The sequence below is a fragment of the Episyrphus balteatus genome, chromosome 3 (assembly GCF_945859705.1).
Source record: "Episyrphus balteatus chromosome 3, idEpiBalt1.1, whole genome shotgun sequence".
In the NCBI taxonomy this organism is placed as follows: domain Eukaryota; kingdom Metazoa; phylum Arthropoda; class Insecta; order Diptera; family Syrphidae; genus Episyrphus; species Episyrphus balteatus.
The window spans coordinates 82,884,774-82,900,854 of NC_079136.1; the positions used below are offsets into that span (position 1 = coordinate 82,884,774).

Consider the following 16,081-nt stretch of genomic DNA (forward strand, 5'->3'; position numbering starts at 1 on the left):
TAAACTTAAAAAAATAAAATATTTCGCGTAGCTGTAAAATCGGATATAGATGGAGAAGATACTTCATATTTTGAAGGCAGTCGTGGTTACCCCCAGAGGAACAATAGCTGCGTTCCTTTGGAAATATGTATCTACTGCTTAGTACTAAAAGCTGCTTTAAACTACTTTTTCAATACAGCTAAAGTAGTTCAAAGTAGTTTTAAGTACTAAGCAGTAGATAAAAGTTCCCAAAGGAACGCAGCTAATTTAGTAAAAAAAAACGAATTTTGACAAAAAAGTGGACTTATCATGTTTTGAAAATAAATGATTCAATTATAGTTCGGGCTTTAAGCTTCCGCTTCAGCGTCGACTTCAACCTCGCATATGGCTTTTAAGCGAAAGGTTTTCAAACGTCAAATTGTTCACTTTGAAGACACTGACATTTGTTTTTCTATTATAAAGCATCTATGGGAACTGTTTAGGTATTTCTTTTAATAAAAAAAATATTAATTTAACAAGATTCTTTAAACAATCACCAACAATTTAGTTAATAAATTGATACGAAAATTAGTTAAAAATCCATGTTTTAATAAATTTAAAATTTGTATCTGTCAAAGTGAGAGTTGTCAGATTTGACTTTGACAGATTCGTTTACATCCCTATTGTAGCGCTTTGTATTGTTTTCGTACCACTCAACTTTGACAGTACCACAATCTTCAGCTTCACCATTGGGCACGTTCAAACACCTATCGGATAGGCTATCTAAGATACCCGTATCTGGAATACTTGTTTGAACGAAGATCTATCCAGATAGCTTGCCCAAGCAGCTACTAAAAAAATATGTAAATATTGAGAAGAGGAAACTGTTTCTTTTGAGCAAATTAAATTTTTTTTTAATTGTTGAATAGTACTTGCACAATTGGTTTGACTTTATTTCTTCCAAATTTGTATTTATTTTTAAGCCGAATAATCGCCCGAAAAGTAATCAAAATAAAATAAGCTAAATGTTTATCAGCTGATCACTCGGATACCTGAGGTATACCAGAAATTCTCGAATACCTTCAGATTATTTTTTGACAGAAAATGCTCGCTAATTTTTAACATTGTTTACAATAACAAAAAGCTATCCGATAGCTTTATGTTAGCTCTTTGAACGTGCCCATTGTGTTCAGCAAGTTAGTTAAAATGCGTTCAGACAGAATAGAAGAGATATTTTTTGATTAAAAACTAAAATTCAAGATGGCGATCAAAAGGTGAATTTCGCAAGTGCGAAATTTAAAGTTTTGATCTATCGAATGATAGAAACAAAATTTTGGGGTGGTACAAACTGCTGAGTTAGATTTTAAATGCGCTCGACTAAATAATTATATTCTGCAAAGATGAATTTTAAAGCGCAATTTATTTCAACTGATTAATCAAAACGTTGATTAAATACCAAAATGTAAACTGAACTTAAAAGTAGTGCAATGATTGTCATTTACATATTTACAGTTCAACTCAACGCAACATATTGAACGAATTAATAATGATGGCCCATAAGCTAGTGCCAAGCAAATAAGACATCATTTGCCAGAGTAATGTTTGTTGTTACACAACAAATCGCGCCTCAAGCATACCAAAACAATAACAAAAAAAAGTTGATATGGAAATGATGATTAGGAGGTTTTATGCGCATAATTATATTTACAAAACCAAAATATCTTCACTTATGCCTTTGTCGTCTTATTACAAACAATCGAGTTTTTAATTAGAGATTTTGTTTGCATTTTGACAAAACCTGCAGAAAATTGCTTCAATAACGTGATGAAAGCAAATCAATTTTTTTTATTATTATGAAGCTCTCAATCAGTCGGTTTTTATTTGTTTATTATTTTGTTATTTTGAAGAATATGAAAGACAATGAGAAGGACTACACTACGTCGCAAACGAAACGCATTATGCAATGAATATACAGCGGTATTTATTTTGAATTCAAACCGATAAGGAAAGTCATCATCACATTTGAAAGATAGCCATAGTTTACAACGGGGTTGAAAGTTTGTCGTTTGTCGGTATGAATAAGTAAACAAAATGTTAGATGGTTGAAATAATTGGAATATTTAATCAAAATAAACGATAGAAAGACGAAAGAGAAATACGAAAAAAATCACATAAGTATTTTTCCCCACGTGACATTGTGTTGATTGATTTCAACTGACCCCTGTTCAATGATCACTTGATCAGTGTTTAAATTAGAATTTATTTTTAAATGGAAACATCTGAAAAGAGTTCATAAGTTTACGTTATTATCTGCGTTGTACTCAGGATTTGCGAAGTGAAATAATTAGAGATTTGGAAAACATGCTAAGGATTGTTTACGATGTAAAGCGATCGCACTTATTTAATGGATCTGGAATTATTGGAAAAGCCAAATCAGTTGTTTTAGATATGGCCCAGTTAATTAATTTTGGTTAATTTTTAATTCTTCCACTGTAATTTTGTTCGCCAATATGGTATCGGTCTCAAAAGATTTAATTTGAAACAATTTTTCGTTTCGTAAATGTACCGGTACCAAGTTATTTGATAAAATGCACCTTTGTGCATTATTTATTAAAAATGCTGGATCAATATGCAAACAACTTGTACACAAAATAGAAAGAATTCATCTTTTGGAGAGTAAAATTAACCACTGACTGGAATACTTTTACCTTTTTTTCAAATTCAACAAAATTGACGATATTTTGGAAAGCAAATGATTTTAGGCGCCAATTATTGGAAATTTTACATGTCTGCGGGATATATAGTTTTAGCCAATCCAAAATCAACAAAGACTTATAACCTGTTTTCACTACAATCCAAATGAGATAATTTCGCAAATTAGGTCAGTTGAAATTTCAAATTAAATTTTTTTCTGTACCACTTGACATTCGAAATGAGATATTTTGGGAAATTATTCTCTAGTAAAAAATAGGCTATTTAAAATTCATGTATTTTTTTTTGACACTTTTTAAATTTTTGATAATGTTGCGTTCAGCACTAAAGTTTAGAAATTCTTGGATGTTCATGCCATAATCACAAATATTAGAACTACTAGATTTAACACATGATCTTTCTTTACATAATCTACATGGTTACTGGGTCATAAGTCAAAGGAAATTTTTTAATTCTATCGAAAGGTTCAGGTAATACAGGTAGTTAAAGTTTAATTATTTAAAAAAAATATGTATTGAGATTTTCACCTAACGGCCGCGGCGGCGGGGTAAACAAAAAATAGAGAAAGAAAAGAGGACACATGTTTTCAACCGACTATCAGCGACTTCCAAAAAGGAGGAAGTTCTCAATTCGTCAGTATTTTTTTTTTAATTTTTTTTGTAATACTTAATTTAGTGAATAATTAAATAAATAAGAGCGAAAAATATACAAAAATATGCCTAAATGCTCTCATGGAATTACCCACATGTAAAGAACTCAAGAAACAGAATTCTTAATTTTTTATTTAGGATTTTAGATAGCTTTGAATTTTTCTGTATAAAATTTGTTTTTTGAATACTGTCAAAACGAAGCGTAGGTGGACAAAGGATGATTTCCATGATTTCCGTTTGGATTTAAAAAAAAAATAAGTTTTGATATTTTGTATGAAAGTTTCTGTAAATTTTTTTAACCATCATACATATATCAATATAAGTAACTGCTTTAAAGATTTCGATGAAATTTTGAGGGTTTTATTCCTCTAAGCGAATACAAAATTTTCGAAGTATTTTCTCGGTCACCCAGGTACTATGTTGTAAAAGGAATCCAAAAAAGTTTTCGCTGTATAACAAAAGATGGCTTTCAAATTGTCAGATGTAAAACGTAATAACGAAATATAGTATTATATAGATTTTTCATCAGGCTCAACATAATTTTTGTCTGACAAAACTTGACATGCTTTTTTGCCAAATAAGTTTGAATTTCGGGAACCTTTAATTTGAAGAAGTCTAGTGCTAATGTGCAGACTGCCAACAGTCCGTGAGTAGTCTACTTTAAGGTTGTGGGTATTTTTAAAAGTTTGAAGGCTTTTTCTGTGTGAAATGTTGCCTTCCAAGCATAAATGAATGTAGCTTCTTATAAGGTCGATTCATGGATATTCTCAAAAGTTGATGAATTGTTCCGAGAGGGTATCCAAATGGTGCTAGAAAGATAGCAAAAACACCCTGGCTACTGATGTAATTGTGGGAATCGTAAAAACCTGATAATCTCGTTAAAATAAATCAGTGAAGTCATTCAAACTTTGATTTATTCATCCTCGGAGATTTTTGTCAATTCTGACAGGTTCTCTGATGACCACATGCATATGAATTTTCATTTAAAATTCTTACATCATGAAGTGTAAAAGTTGAGTTTTCTGGATACTATTTCTTTTTTGCAATAGCTCAATTTCAATATTCTACTGCGCTATGACCCAATGGGTCATATATAATAAAGTAATGAATACAATTAGTATCTTGAAGGGATTTCACCCCTTATGACTTTGGCTTCTAGGAAAACACAAATTATATACAATTTGTAAAAACTGTCTTGAATTTTAAACAATACAATAAAAACCCTGTTGTCATTGTCTACACATAGTCTTTAAGTTAATTTTCAATATTCTTTATAGTCCGCCTGAATTCTGTGTGAGTCATTTTCTCATCAAGAATCTGAAATTCAATACATATAAAATTTATAGAAGTGTCTCCCTCATTGCAAACCGCACAAATTGGACGTACGCCGGCCGCCGTTGCCGCTCCCTAAGTTCATAGCGGACACCAAAAAAGCAAAACGAAGGCGATGGCAATAAGTTGTTGCAATATTATGTACCGAAGTAACCGAAGATCACCCACCCACACTGTTACTTTGCACTCGTTGATTTAATACAATTGGTTTATCTTGCATTAAAGTGAAACCACTTAATTCAGTGGACAATATATCGTACTTCTGTTTCTTGAAAATAAAAAAATAAAAACCCTAATGCGCATATTTTATTGGAATTGAAACCTGAACTCTAAAGTGGGATGTAGACTTTTTGTATCTTTTTTCTAAATAATAACAACGTGCAGAACAGATGACATTAAGAATTTAATCAGTGTTGTCGAGTGAACTGTTTATGTAATAATTTCTGAACTTTATATTGAATACTACGTTGTAAGTATATTTTCCATTTCGAGAAAATTTGTCTGGATTGGGTGCATCAGAATTTTTTTACGATCCCATAAACTATATTTCTTTTTTCAGTTCCAGAAAATATTGTTTTTAATTAGAGCTGAGGCTGCTATTAACATTGCAATTTTCAATCACTCTGCTCTTCTATTGAGCAGAGAAAAGTTATGTATCTCATCAATACCGCTGCTCAGTTTCCAGTCTTACAAAAATCAAACCCAATCCAATTTTCTGTGTTCTTTTTTCTTATAAATTGATGAACAAGACGCGCTCAAGTCAACAGGGAGAACAGTAAAAATGTTCTATGCTCTTAAAAATGTCACTGCTTTTATAAGTACATATAACTGCTCTCTGTTCTTTGTAACTTCACTGGTCTATTTCAGAAAATGTTCTCTGGTCTTTAATATTTCACTCCTTTTTTGTGAGAACTCTAATAATGAGTTGATTAATGATGAAAAAAGCAAAGATATAGAGATAGAACATTTTACTATGATGATGACGAAGCAGAGAAGATCAAATTGAAATGCCATTGTTTCAGTGCAGGCATTCAAGAACCTATTTCTTATGAAAAATATTTACTTTTTTATTTATTCAATTTATTCTTTATTCCATATAATCAATAACACTGGTTTACAAGGGTTTTGTTGCCGAAACAAAAATATACTTTTCTGAAGGTTTTCGGTGTGCTGAACTCGAATCCGAAAAACAACTAATCAGCTCCCGTTTTTGAGAACCGTTAGAAAATGCAAAAAAACGATGATTTTTTGAGTTCTTCGGATATTATTCTTTTGTATAAGGAAAATTGATTGAGCATATATAGTAACGGTTTCTATAAGAACTGTTTTCCATCTTTCGATACCTGTTTAAATCTTTTCATTTGTATTGCCCGAGATATCTTAAACTGAAGTCAGTGGGTTTGGCTTCATATATCATAAAGAAGATAATGACGTTATAAAATTTATAAAAATACCAAACAACTGAGAATATCTCGGGCAGAAAAAAAAATATCGGAAAGATTTAAACAGATTTAAAAAGGTGGTAAATAGTTCTTATAAAAACCGTTACTTAATATGCTCAAACAATTTTCCATATATAAAAGAATAAGGTCCGAAGTGCTGCATTTTCTAACGGTAATATTTCAAAAACGGGAGCTGATTAATTTTTTTTGACTTCGGATTCGATTTCAGCACACCGAAAACCTTCAGAAATGTATATTTTTGTTTCGGCAACAACAAAAAAAGTTTAATTTTGTTGACCAGTGTAATATTTCAAATCAAGAAGAAATTTAAAGAGTAACTTGCGGCGTTAACTACTATTTAAAGAGTTAAACAGCTACTTGCTACTTGTAGATGCTCTTTTTATATGCTGCTCACAGCTATCACTGCTTTTTAAAAATCGCTCTTTAACACAGCCCTATTTTAATATCAAAGAAAATTTGTTAATGGTAAAAAATTTTTTTATGTTTAGTGCACAGAAAGTTTGTGAAGTGCGTTTTTTGGTATAGTAATATGTATGTATTAAATTTATATCAAATTAAGTAAGTCGATTTTTGTTGAATTCCAAGAGTAAATGTAAAATATTTATAGCATTTTTCTGAGCCCCCGAAAATACTAAATTTTAAATTATTACATAGAACACGTTTTACAAACTTCCCTGTAGTGAAAATCAATTTTTATTCCAATTAATTAAAAAAAAAAAATTTGAACCACCATAATGCAAATACATACTTTTTTTCTTCGATAATTGGATTAAAATAATGTTTTTTAATTCACAAGCAACCTGTAGAAGATAACATTTTTTGTGCCAAAATTTCAATTTAAACTCTATCTCAAAAAATACGATTTAAAAAAATTTCGGTGTCATTAAAATCCAAATTTTTTCGAAATATAAAAAAAAGAAACATTTTTTGCACCACCCTAATTAACATTTTTGCTTATCAATTTATAAACACGTCTAACGCAGGCTTAAGTTTGGCAGAAATGATCAACGAATGGAAAAATTTTTCTTAACAAATTTGGAGATGTTATCGAATTCTGCTAACTTCTTCGGATTTTTCCCTGTAAATTATGTTTTGAATTTCCTCAACTCTGCGATTACTATTCGCATTGTTTTCGCTAAACTCAACATTGCCCTGAATTAATTGCGCTCTCTGATTAGATAAACTTAGGTAAACCTACATTTCTTAGACTTCTTAATTTTGTTCAATAGAAGATCGTTGATGATTTCAGTAGATATTTAAATATTACCAAGTTTTCAAAATCGAGTTTGAAAACTGATTTCCCATGAAATTCCTCGATAATAACACCTATGTTTTATTAAAGCTGGCAACAATATGCCGTCATTAATTTTAAGCAATAATTTAACTTATCTTTCTATAATTGTTTCTTAGTTTTTGTTGTTATTAACTTCTTATTTTAAATACATTTTTATTTTATTTAATTTCAGTCCACTATGTCACATGATCCCACACCATACGTTGCGCGGGCTCGTGTTACACGACCAACGCCACCCAAACCTTCATGCAATCCGATGCAATTTGTACAAATAAAACCGTGCAATTTATATCAAAGTGCACAACAGCAGCTAAAAAAGGTGGAGGAAATAAAAAAAGTCAAAGAGGTTTTAAAAGAAGAACCTGAGGATTGGCAGAATGTAAGTAAAATAATTATAATAAATAATTTATTTATATTTCTTTTGTTTTGGTTTTTCTTGTTTATACTAAATACAGATGAGAGTGGGTGACAATAATGTTCATAATATTATTGTTTTTGTTTAAAAAAATTTCATTAGTGCGTTGAAGACAAATAACAAAAACGAGACTTTTATTGAAAAGAAAAAAAAAAAAAGGTTTTTATTTGCATTTTATGCTTTTTAATTACAAGGCCATACGTTGGTTTGGAGAAACCATCCTTGCTGTTTTAAGTAACGTTCACAAGATTATTAAGGTCGCTATATATATTATCTTGGGTCCCCGAAAATTTGTCAGTGTTGGGCTTTTATAAGCTTATTTATTTAAACAATTATAGCCAAATCTGTCAGTGTGCAATTCTGTAAATTGTCTGTCGGTCTGTACAAGTAGCTACAGCCTAAACGGATGGGTAATCGACCCAAACTTTGTATGCAGCGGTTTTTGGACCCTCTACCAAGGTGTTTTAGGAATTATTGTTTTTTGTGCTTGTACCAATTTTGAAAAAGTTAGAATTTCTTAAAAACGGCTCCTATGATTTTGATTAAAAAAATTCAAGTACTAGTACCAAGTGACAAAAGATATCTTTAACAAAAAAGTTTTTTTTTTTCAAAAATCGTTGTTTACGAATTACGAGCTTAATGACTGATTATCTCCAAAATGACTGGTTACAGCAATGTTTCTCGGATGCCAATCCGATCCTCAGACTCCTTTATTCCATTTTGTATGGGGTGCTTAGTCTAGTAATTTTTCATTATATTCGTAAAACTTTTTCCGTCACACTTGCGAGTATTGAATTTTTTTTTTTCTAAAAATGCATACTAATAATATAAATTTAATTCTATAATTTTTGGAGCTCAAATGCACTTGAGATGTTTGTTTTTTTTTATTTTTGAAGAGCGAATTTAAAAAAAGAAAAATTGATTCGCTAAATAAAAATTGTTAAAATGATACGACTGATAGGTCAGTAATTTAAGACACATCCTAGATCGCAAAAAATTTCAATGTAGGTACTTATTTCTTAGGATTTTGATAGGATAGATACCAGTTGTTCAAAACCAAAGTTTGCAGTTGCAAAAGACATGTGCTAGCTTCGTAATGCTAAAAAAACCACATCATTTTCGAACTTTTTTAGATTTTAGGTTATAAAAAGAGTGCATACTAGGTATGGATAAAAGAAGACAAAATTTGCTATAATTTTCGCGTAGCTACAGCTCTAAAGGTCCAAAATTTCTTGAAAAAAATCACTTTGTCACGGGTTACAAAAGAGAAAAATGTAATGGGAATGATGCAACTGTAGCTCTTTCCTTGTTCCACATACAGACTTATCTTCATCGATACCTATCCAATGATAAAGGTCATTATAACATTCGCCCATGGTTAAAAAACGACCTAATTCATAATTGAGCTTACATTCGGGCTGTTAAAAAAAATAGCTAAATCAAAGGTGAGCTGCGCTGAAGTTTAAGCTTATTGTTCAGTCTTCGAATCTTCTACTGCTCTCTGAGTTTTAACATTTTTTTCTAGTGTAGACCAAAAATATTTCACTCACATGAAACGTTAAATCTTGTCAAATGATTTTTTATGGGTTTGGAAACGAATTTTCGTTCAATTTTTTTTTTTAATTTAGGTATATTCAGAATCTTTTACAACTTTACTTCGCAGACTAAAATTTCAGGTTCAGTTGTATTTTTGTCTATGTATTCAAATGTCTCTGTTTATAAAAACGAGCGAATCTTTATCCTTTGTTTAAAGACTGCGTGACCTATATTTCATCTGTAACAATGTTTCCATTATCTCCTGGATAAAACAGATGGCGCATTACATGATAAAAAGTATCAAAATTGCAAAAGGGTTTAAACATTTTTAAGTCTTTATAAAGGAATTTTTTATTTTGTTTTAAAATTGTTTTCCTTGTTTGTGATGTGACGCCTAGTTAATTTATCGTTTTGTCGAATTACAGAATGAAAAAACATAATAATTGACTTCTTGTTATGAATTTAAATACCATGTCCACCTTTTAAATGGTTATGAAACCACAAGTGTAACAAAAAAAAAAAAGAAAACTATTTTGGCATTCAGGTGATATTGAAGATTGCATTTGACATAAGTCCAAAATACCTAATACACAAAATGTTGGTCTTTAAAATTTGTTATATATTCCTCAGGGGTGCCACTGTGTGTTTATAACTTATGTGCCCTCATTATTCATCCCAACACTTGCACTCTCTATATCGAGCATACAAAAAAGTAAGCCATGCGAACACCGACCGCCTGACTTAACTATAAATTACTTGTGCCTTTTGTGTTACTTAACTGAAAAACATTTACGTTTTTTTCATCCCAGATTCGGTGCGAAACCCCACACTAAAAAAGTACACATAACAATAAACCTTAACGCTTGTTTGTCGTTCATCGTCGAAGTCATCATCTCTTTACGCAAATATTTTACGTTGTTTAACAGGGAAAAACAAAAACACAAAAAAAAAAGAAGACAAAGAAGACAAAGCAATAAATTTTTAAGTGAAGGCGCCACCACCTGCATAATCAATGCAGATAGGTACAAAAACAACACAATCTGTATATTGTTAAGTCTAACCCCGCCTTTTTGGTGAAACCCTTTTTTTTTTTTCTTTAAAGCTTTGTAAAGAAGTCTATATGAATATTTATCACTCTTGTTAAGTCTTGTTAGATAATTATTTGCTATTTCTTTTAACATTATTGTAATGCATATATCTGCAAAATAAATAGTAGATAAATATAGAAAGGTGGGTGACTGACGCGAGGTAAAGTGAAAAAAAGGTTTAGTGAAACGCATTTAAATAGTGCAAATAAATCCATAAATTATGATTGCGGTAGAGAAAACTAATGCAATTTGACATAAATGATGGTAAAGTATTATTAAATATTTGGCATGACTTAAAATTAAATACGAATAATGGTAGAGAGCTTTCAAAAAATGGTTACTTATAAATCACTTGAACTGGTTTAACTATTGTTTTTAAAACGCATTTTTGCGGTTATTGTCTACTTCATTAACTGTCCATTTTGAAGAAACTAGATTTCGTTAAGAAATATAAATTTCTTATCAAGTATATCAGGTCGTTAAATAAATAAATGAATGGGATGCTGTTAACAAGTGCACTGTGGCCTAAAGGTCAATTGTGTTTTGTGACCCTAACAAGATCTGATCGCTGAGCTTGCTTGCCAGTTTTGTATAATTGTAGCTGCATAATTGTATATACAAAAAAAAACTGTTCTCATTGGTAGCAACCCAATCAACATTTCAACTTGTATAAGGTGTTATAGAAGCTGTTTTTTAACTTCTAGAAGGTCTCTATAAAGTTTCTACGCATTTAAAAAAGAAAACGTTATACAAGTTTGAGTCCTCATAACCAAAGTGTCGTTATTACATTTTTAAGAGGCTCTTTTCCAAAGTCTTACCGAATTTGTTAAACAATAAAGAAAAATGCAAATATTTTATTTCCATTGCCTTTTAGTATTTAAGTTTTAATTAATCATTCTTATTAGGCTGAAATAGAGGTCTCACAGTTATAACAGAAATAAAAAAAAATAATTAAAAAAAAAACAGGGGTCGAATTACGGCATACGTTCGTTAACGTATGGTTGCTATGTGTCCCTATCTTTTTCTACTAAATAAATAGAGACACAAATAGTAAAAACGTTAACGAATGATCGTAATCGTATGATGTAATTCGACCCCAAGTCTTTCATTAGTTTGGTCAAAAGTGAGAAAAACATTCACTATAAGAATCACCACCGAATCCACTTTTTGTGACGTGGTGCTGTTCAGCTTTGAGCCCTCCAAATGACTATGATTTTTCATTAGTTTTCCTCTCTGAAATTGGAACTCACAATCTGCTAACTGAAAGTTTACCGCTCTTCACTTTTATCTCCCCCAAAATACATATTTTGAAGACCAAAAACTTTATCATAATAGAGACTTACTGAGTTCCCTTATAAAGCTGCTAGGGCATTGTTAAAGAAATCTTTCCGAAGTTCCTGGTTGCATAGCTTTCTTACCAAAGTTTTACAGAAGTTAAGACTTATTTCAACACTTTTAAACAACTTTAAAAAGCTGTCAACGATGAAATGTATTCTTGGTTTTACCGGAAAGCTTTTTGGAAGTCTTTTCAAAGTTTTATTATGCGAAATTTCGATTATTCTATTGTTAACAAAGATGGTGTGTCAGAAAATCATGAACGAGCGAAATGCAAAGAAACATAAGCATTATAGGGTGCTTCTTAAAAATCAATTTTCGAAATTTTAATGGGACACCCTTTCATTTTGTTCTTTCTGCCTTAAATATAAATTGGGTAAGATTTGGTCCAGTTTAAACACGTTCTAGGGGTCGCTACCACAATTCAAAGTTTTGAAAAATGCACCAAATTTTGTTTTTTTTCTCAGAAAATTTTAAAATTTGTAACCAGAATAAAGTACTTTATATTAAATCTCTAACTGTTTTGAAAGAAATTTTGATAAAAATACAGCGGAATAAAAATGAAGTTTAATTTTGAATATTTTTGAATTTGACATTTTTTTTTGTGTTATTCTGTAGAATAGCTAACTGAGTGATCTTTCTTAATTGAAAAATTCAATGATTTGATCTGATTGTTTATGAGCCTAATATCTTTATTCGACAGAGAGTTAACTGACTGTTTATTAGAAGATTGAAAAATCGGGTCTTAAGCGTACTTTGTACTGTAACAAAAAAAAATTTGTTGAAATTGATCTTTTTTTTTTACTTTACTTCAGTAAATGGTAGCGACCCCAAAATTTTAATATTAAAATCGGAAAAAAATACCATATACTATGCTTAGATATATGGTAGAACATAATGCAGGGGTGTCCCATTAAAAAATCGAAAAAAAAATTTTTCGACCATATAAGAAGCACCCTAATAAGCATAAGACTTGAAATTTGGTTGGATCGATCTACTGTTGAAGATACTCTTTTCGCATTCTTTGAAGTTTATTTGACTTAATTCGCTAGAACTTTTTTTTAAAGAAGACTGCCATCTGGCATCATTTTTCCACACAAGTTGACAGTTAACATTGAAAGATCAGACATGTCATACCATTATTGAATTGACTCGAACCCATCAAGACGCACAAAAAAACAACATGGTTATGTTTTGTTTTAGCAATTCAATTAGTTTGTCTATTTTAACAAAATCATAACAAACGTTATTTGAATTTTTGAATGATAGATTTTGTCAAATACCAAAATCAGTAATGCCAAATATTTATTATTTTGTAATTTTGTTGTTTCTTGTTGTGGCTGCATTGAAACTTGGCATCGAATTGAGAAATAGAGGCATCTTGCAGCTCTGCGCTGCATGCAGATTTTTCTCCCATAAGAGCCAGTGTTATTTTATTTTGCTGCATGGAAAAAACTGCACGTGTTATTTTATCATTATGGCCCATTTGGCCCATTTGTCTAACAACTGTCAAATGTTATATTCTGTCAAAAAAAGAGCAGTTTTAATTTGTATAGTGGTTTGTCGTTATTTAAAGGAAATGCCAGACCATTTATATTTATATGCCAAGAAAATCCAAAGAAAATGACAAAAAGTACTGGCAGTTGTTACCTGTAGCATTAATACTTGTATCATAAAAACGCAATTAAACAATTTCCAACTAAAAAGTAAACGATTATGAAAAGTCAAACGTCCAAAATCAAAACTTAACTGTCCTATCTTATTTAATTTCTCATCCAACATAATCTAAATAATAATGAAATCATATTCAAAATTCTATACTACCAAACAATTTTTTATCAGACAATTGCAATATTCTTGTTAAATTGTCACTTGTCACTTTTTTATAAAAATAAAAAGGACCTTGGACACTCAAAGTCAAAGAGAGCATATTTATTTCAAGGTCTTTTTTTATAGATGTCGCACATAGTTTTTTCTATTTTAAAAGACTAAGTCAGCTGTCATTTGTATAACAACAAGAAACCATCATCATAGTGGAAAGAAAAACTTAAAAACGTCACCCATCTTGACTTAGCCCATCTATCAACCCCACTGTGTTTCATTGTTATGCTTGGTTGAACTTATGTCATTTGGATAATTCTGAATCATGTCTTCAAGCTTATTTAAGATGTGAAAAATTAAAAAAAAAATATACATAAATAGAAAAATATATCTTCAAACAACAACAACAATTGTGATCGAAAAGCAAAGATTGCTTACATCCTCCACCCAATATATCTATCTACCATAGTGAGTGAGTGGTGCTGGAAATACACTCATCTTGTTAATAAGTTTTCATTGAATCTGACATAACCAGTTGTTGTAGGCTCCTCTCTGATGATGATGGTGAAGTTTCTGCTATTTCCCCATTTTTAGTTGGGCTTCTTTTTTTTTTGTATTTTTCTCCAACTTGATCTCCACTCATGCATGTCTCAATTGTATGGCATTTCAGTGAGAAACAAAAATAAATTGATTGTAAGAAACATTCACATCCCGCTCCCAAGGTCATCGATCCCGCTCTCCACCACGAAGCATCTGATTTAACAACCACATCGAACCCAGTAATCAAAAATGTAAACAAAATGTCAAGCCCCTGCTAGATTGAGTGGTCTTGGTCGCTCGAAATATGCGTATTATTGGTTGCTGACAAAAATTGCGTTATTTTTTTACAAAAGAGGGCGTTAGACTGTTAAATGTACAGCAAACGTTACAATTATTAAGATTTGAGATACAAATTCTTAACGAGTGCAACTTTCACTTTTTACTGTTTTGTTGATATTGCTTTGGAAGAGACGAACGACTTGCTAAATTGCATGTTTTGTTTGGGATCTTATTTGTGCTCTCTGGTGCCCGAGTGCACTGAAAAACTTATAAATAAAATGTCACGACAGGTTAAGTGGGAGGGGGCACATTATTACAATGTACATTGAGAGTTTGCAACGGTAGCATGGGAAACGCTGCCGCCGGATCGAAGACATTAGCAATAACAAAGACGACTACGACCAAAACGATGAAGTCAGTTCATTACCCACAGTAAATTAAGCGGGAACTCATTTGTACTGGAAAAAAGATCATGGAGGGGCGATACCCAGAAAGTGTTTATTATTCCATTACGAGACTATATACGATGTTGACGACGACAACAACGACGACGACGCACATCAACAACCAACGAACGAACAAACAAACTCGAACGGGAGGAAGTTTTGTTGAGGAATGTGTGCGCTGGCTTGAGTTATGGGCAAAATAGATGCCGCACGATCTATAGTTGTTGGTTCTTTTGATTGCTAGTTGCATATGACAGGTGCTGTCATTTGGCGTATAACATTCGCCAGATGGTGATGGTGGCCGAAAGAAGGTGCAGTGGCGTGATTGGATTTTTAAAAGCAGTTTTGCAATATATTTTTTTTTTTTTTTTCATATTTTTATAATCACACTTTGACGAACCTAAAAAAACAGGTTTCAAATCGAAAGTGATTAAAGGTTGTGGTATTCCGAACAGTTTGAATTTATTTGAATTCATATTTTGTACTGATTTTTTGAATAATTTAAAATGAGTATTTCATTGTAGTTTGTCAAAAAATGTTTTCATTCTCTCACTTCCTTAGAGGATTGTATATCATACTCAAAAAATAATAAAACCTAAAAGGTACTCGCACTCACTTCCCGTGAAATGAAAAGTGAACGTGTTCCACAACATGTTGCAGTCAAAATAACCAGTTTTCAAAATGTAACTTGAAGGGAATTAGGAAAAAGGAAACATAACATTATTTGTTAATCAATCAACTTTGATCGGAAATAGAAGTTGTGAATTGTTAAGCTGAAATTTTAACGCTAACGATTTTGTATGAATATTTTATTTATACTTGGTACTAGGATTCAAGTTTAAATAATTGTAAGGAAAGTTTCCACTTGTCAGCAGCTATTCCTGCTCACCTTTTTTTGTAGACGGAAAAGAAGAGAATTCGAAAACCTTGATAGAGTAATGGAAAATTATCTGTATTCTTTGCTTCATTTTGGTTACAAACAACCAACAACGAGTGATCCGGGCTCTTTGTTTCTGAAAACGAATCCAGGAATTCAGATTCAGAAGCTGAGTCATTTACATAGCTCGTTTCTGAAATAAGCTCTTCTCCAGCTTCTTTATTTTGGAAGGAACCCGAGAAAAAATAGAAATTGAATTTTTAAAGAAAAAAATCATGGAATTATGAAAAATAAAACTACCGACGAGAAGGAGATTCGAACCCGAGCACTTTCAA

At 31.3% G+C, this 16,081-nt stretch overlaps 1 protein-coding gene across 8 annotated transcripts in view; it reads left to right on the forward strand.

The window, feature by feature from the left end:
• Nucleotides 1-16,081, forward strand: part of LOC129913661 (uncharacterized protein CG43427) — a 111,771-nt gene that overhangs the window by 66,820 nt on the left and 28,870 nt on the right. For all 8 annotated transcript variants that reach the window (XM_055992440.1, XM_055992438.1, XM_055992439.1 and 5 more), the window contains one exon: nt 7,582-7,788. In XM_055992440.1, the coding sequence (XP_055848415.1) occupies nt 7,582-7,788 (207 nt within the window). The remainder of the gene's footprint in view (nt 1-7,581; nt 7,789-16,081) is intronic.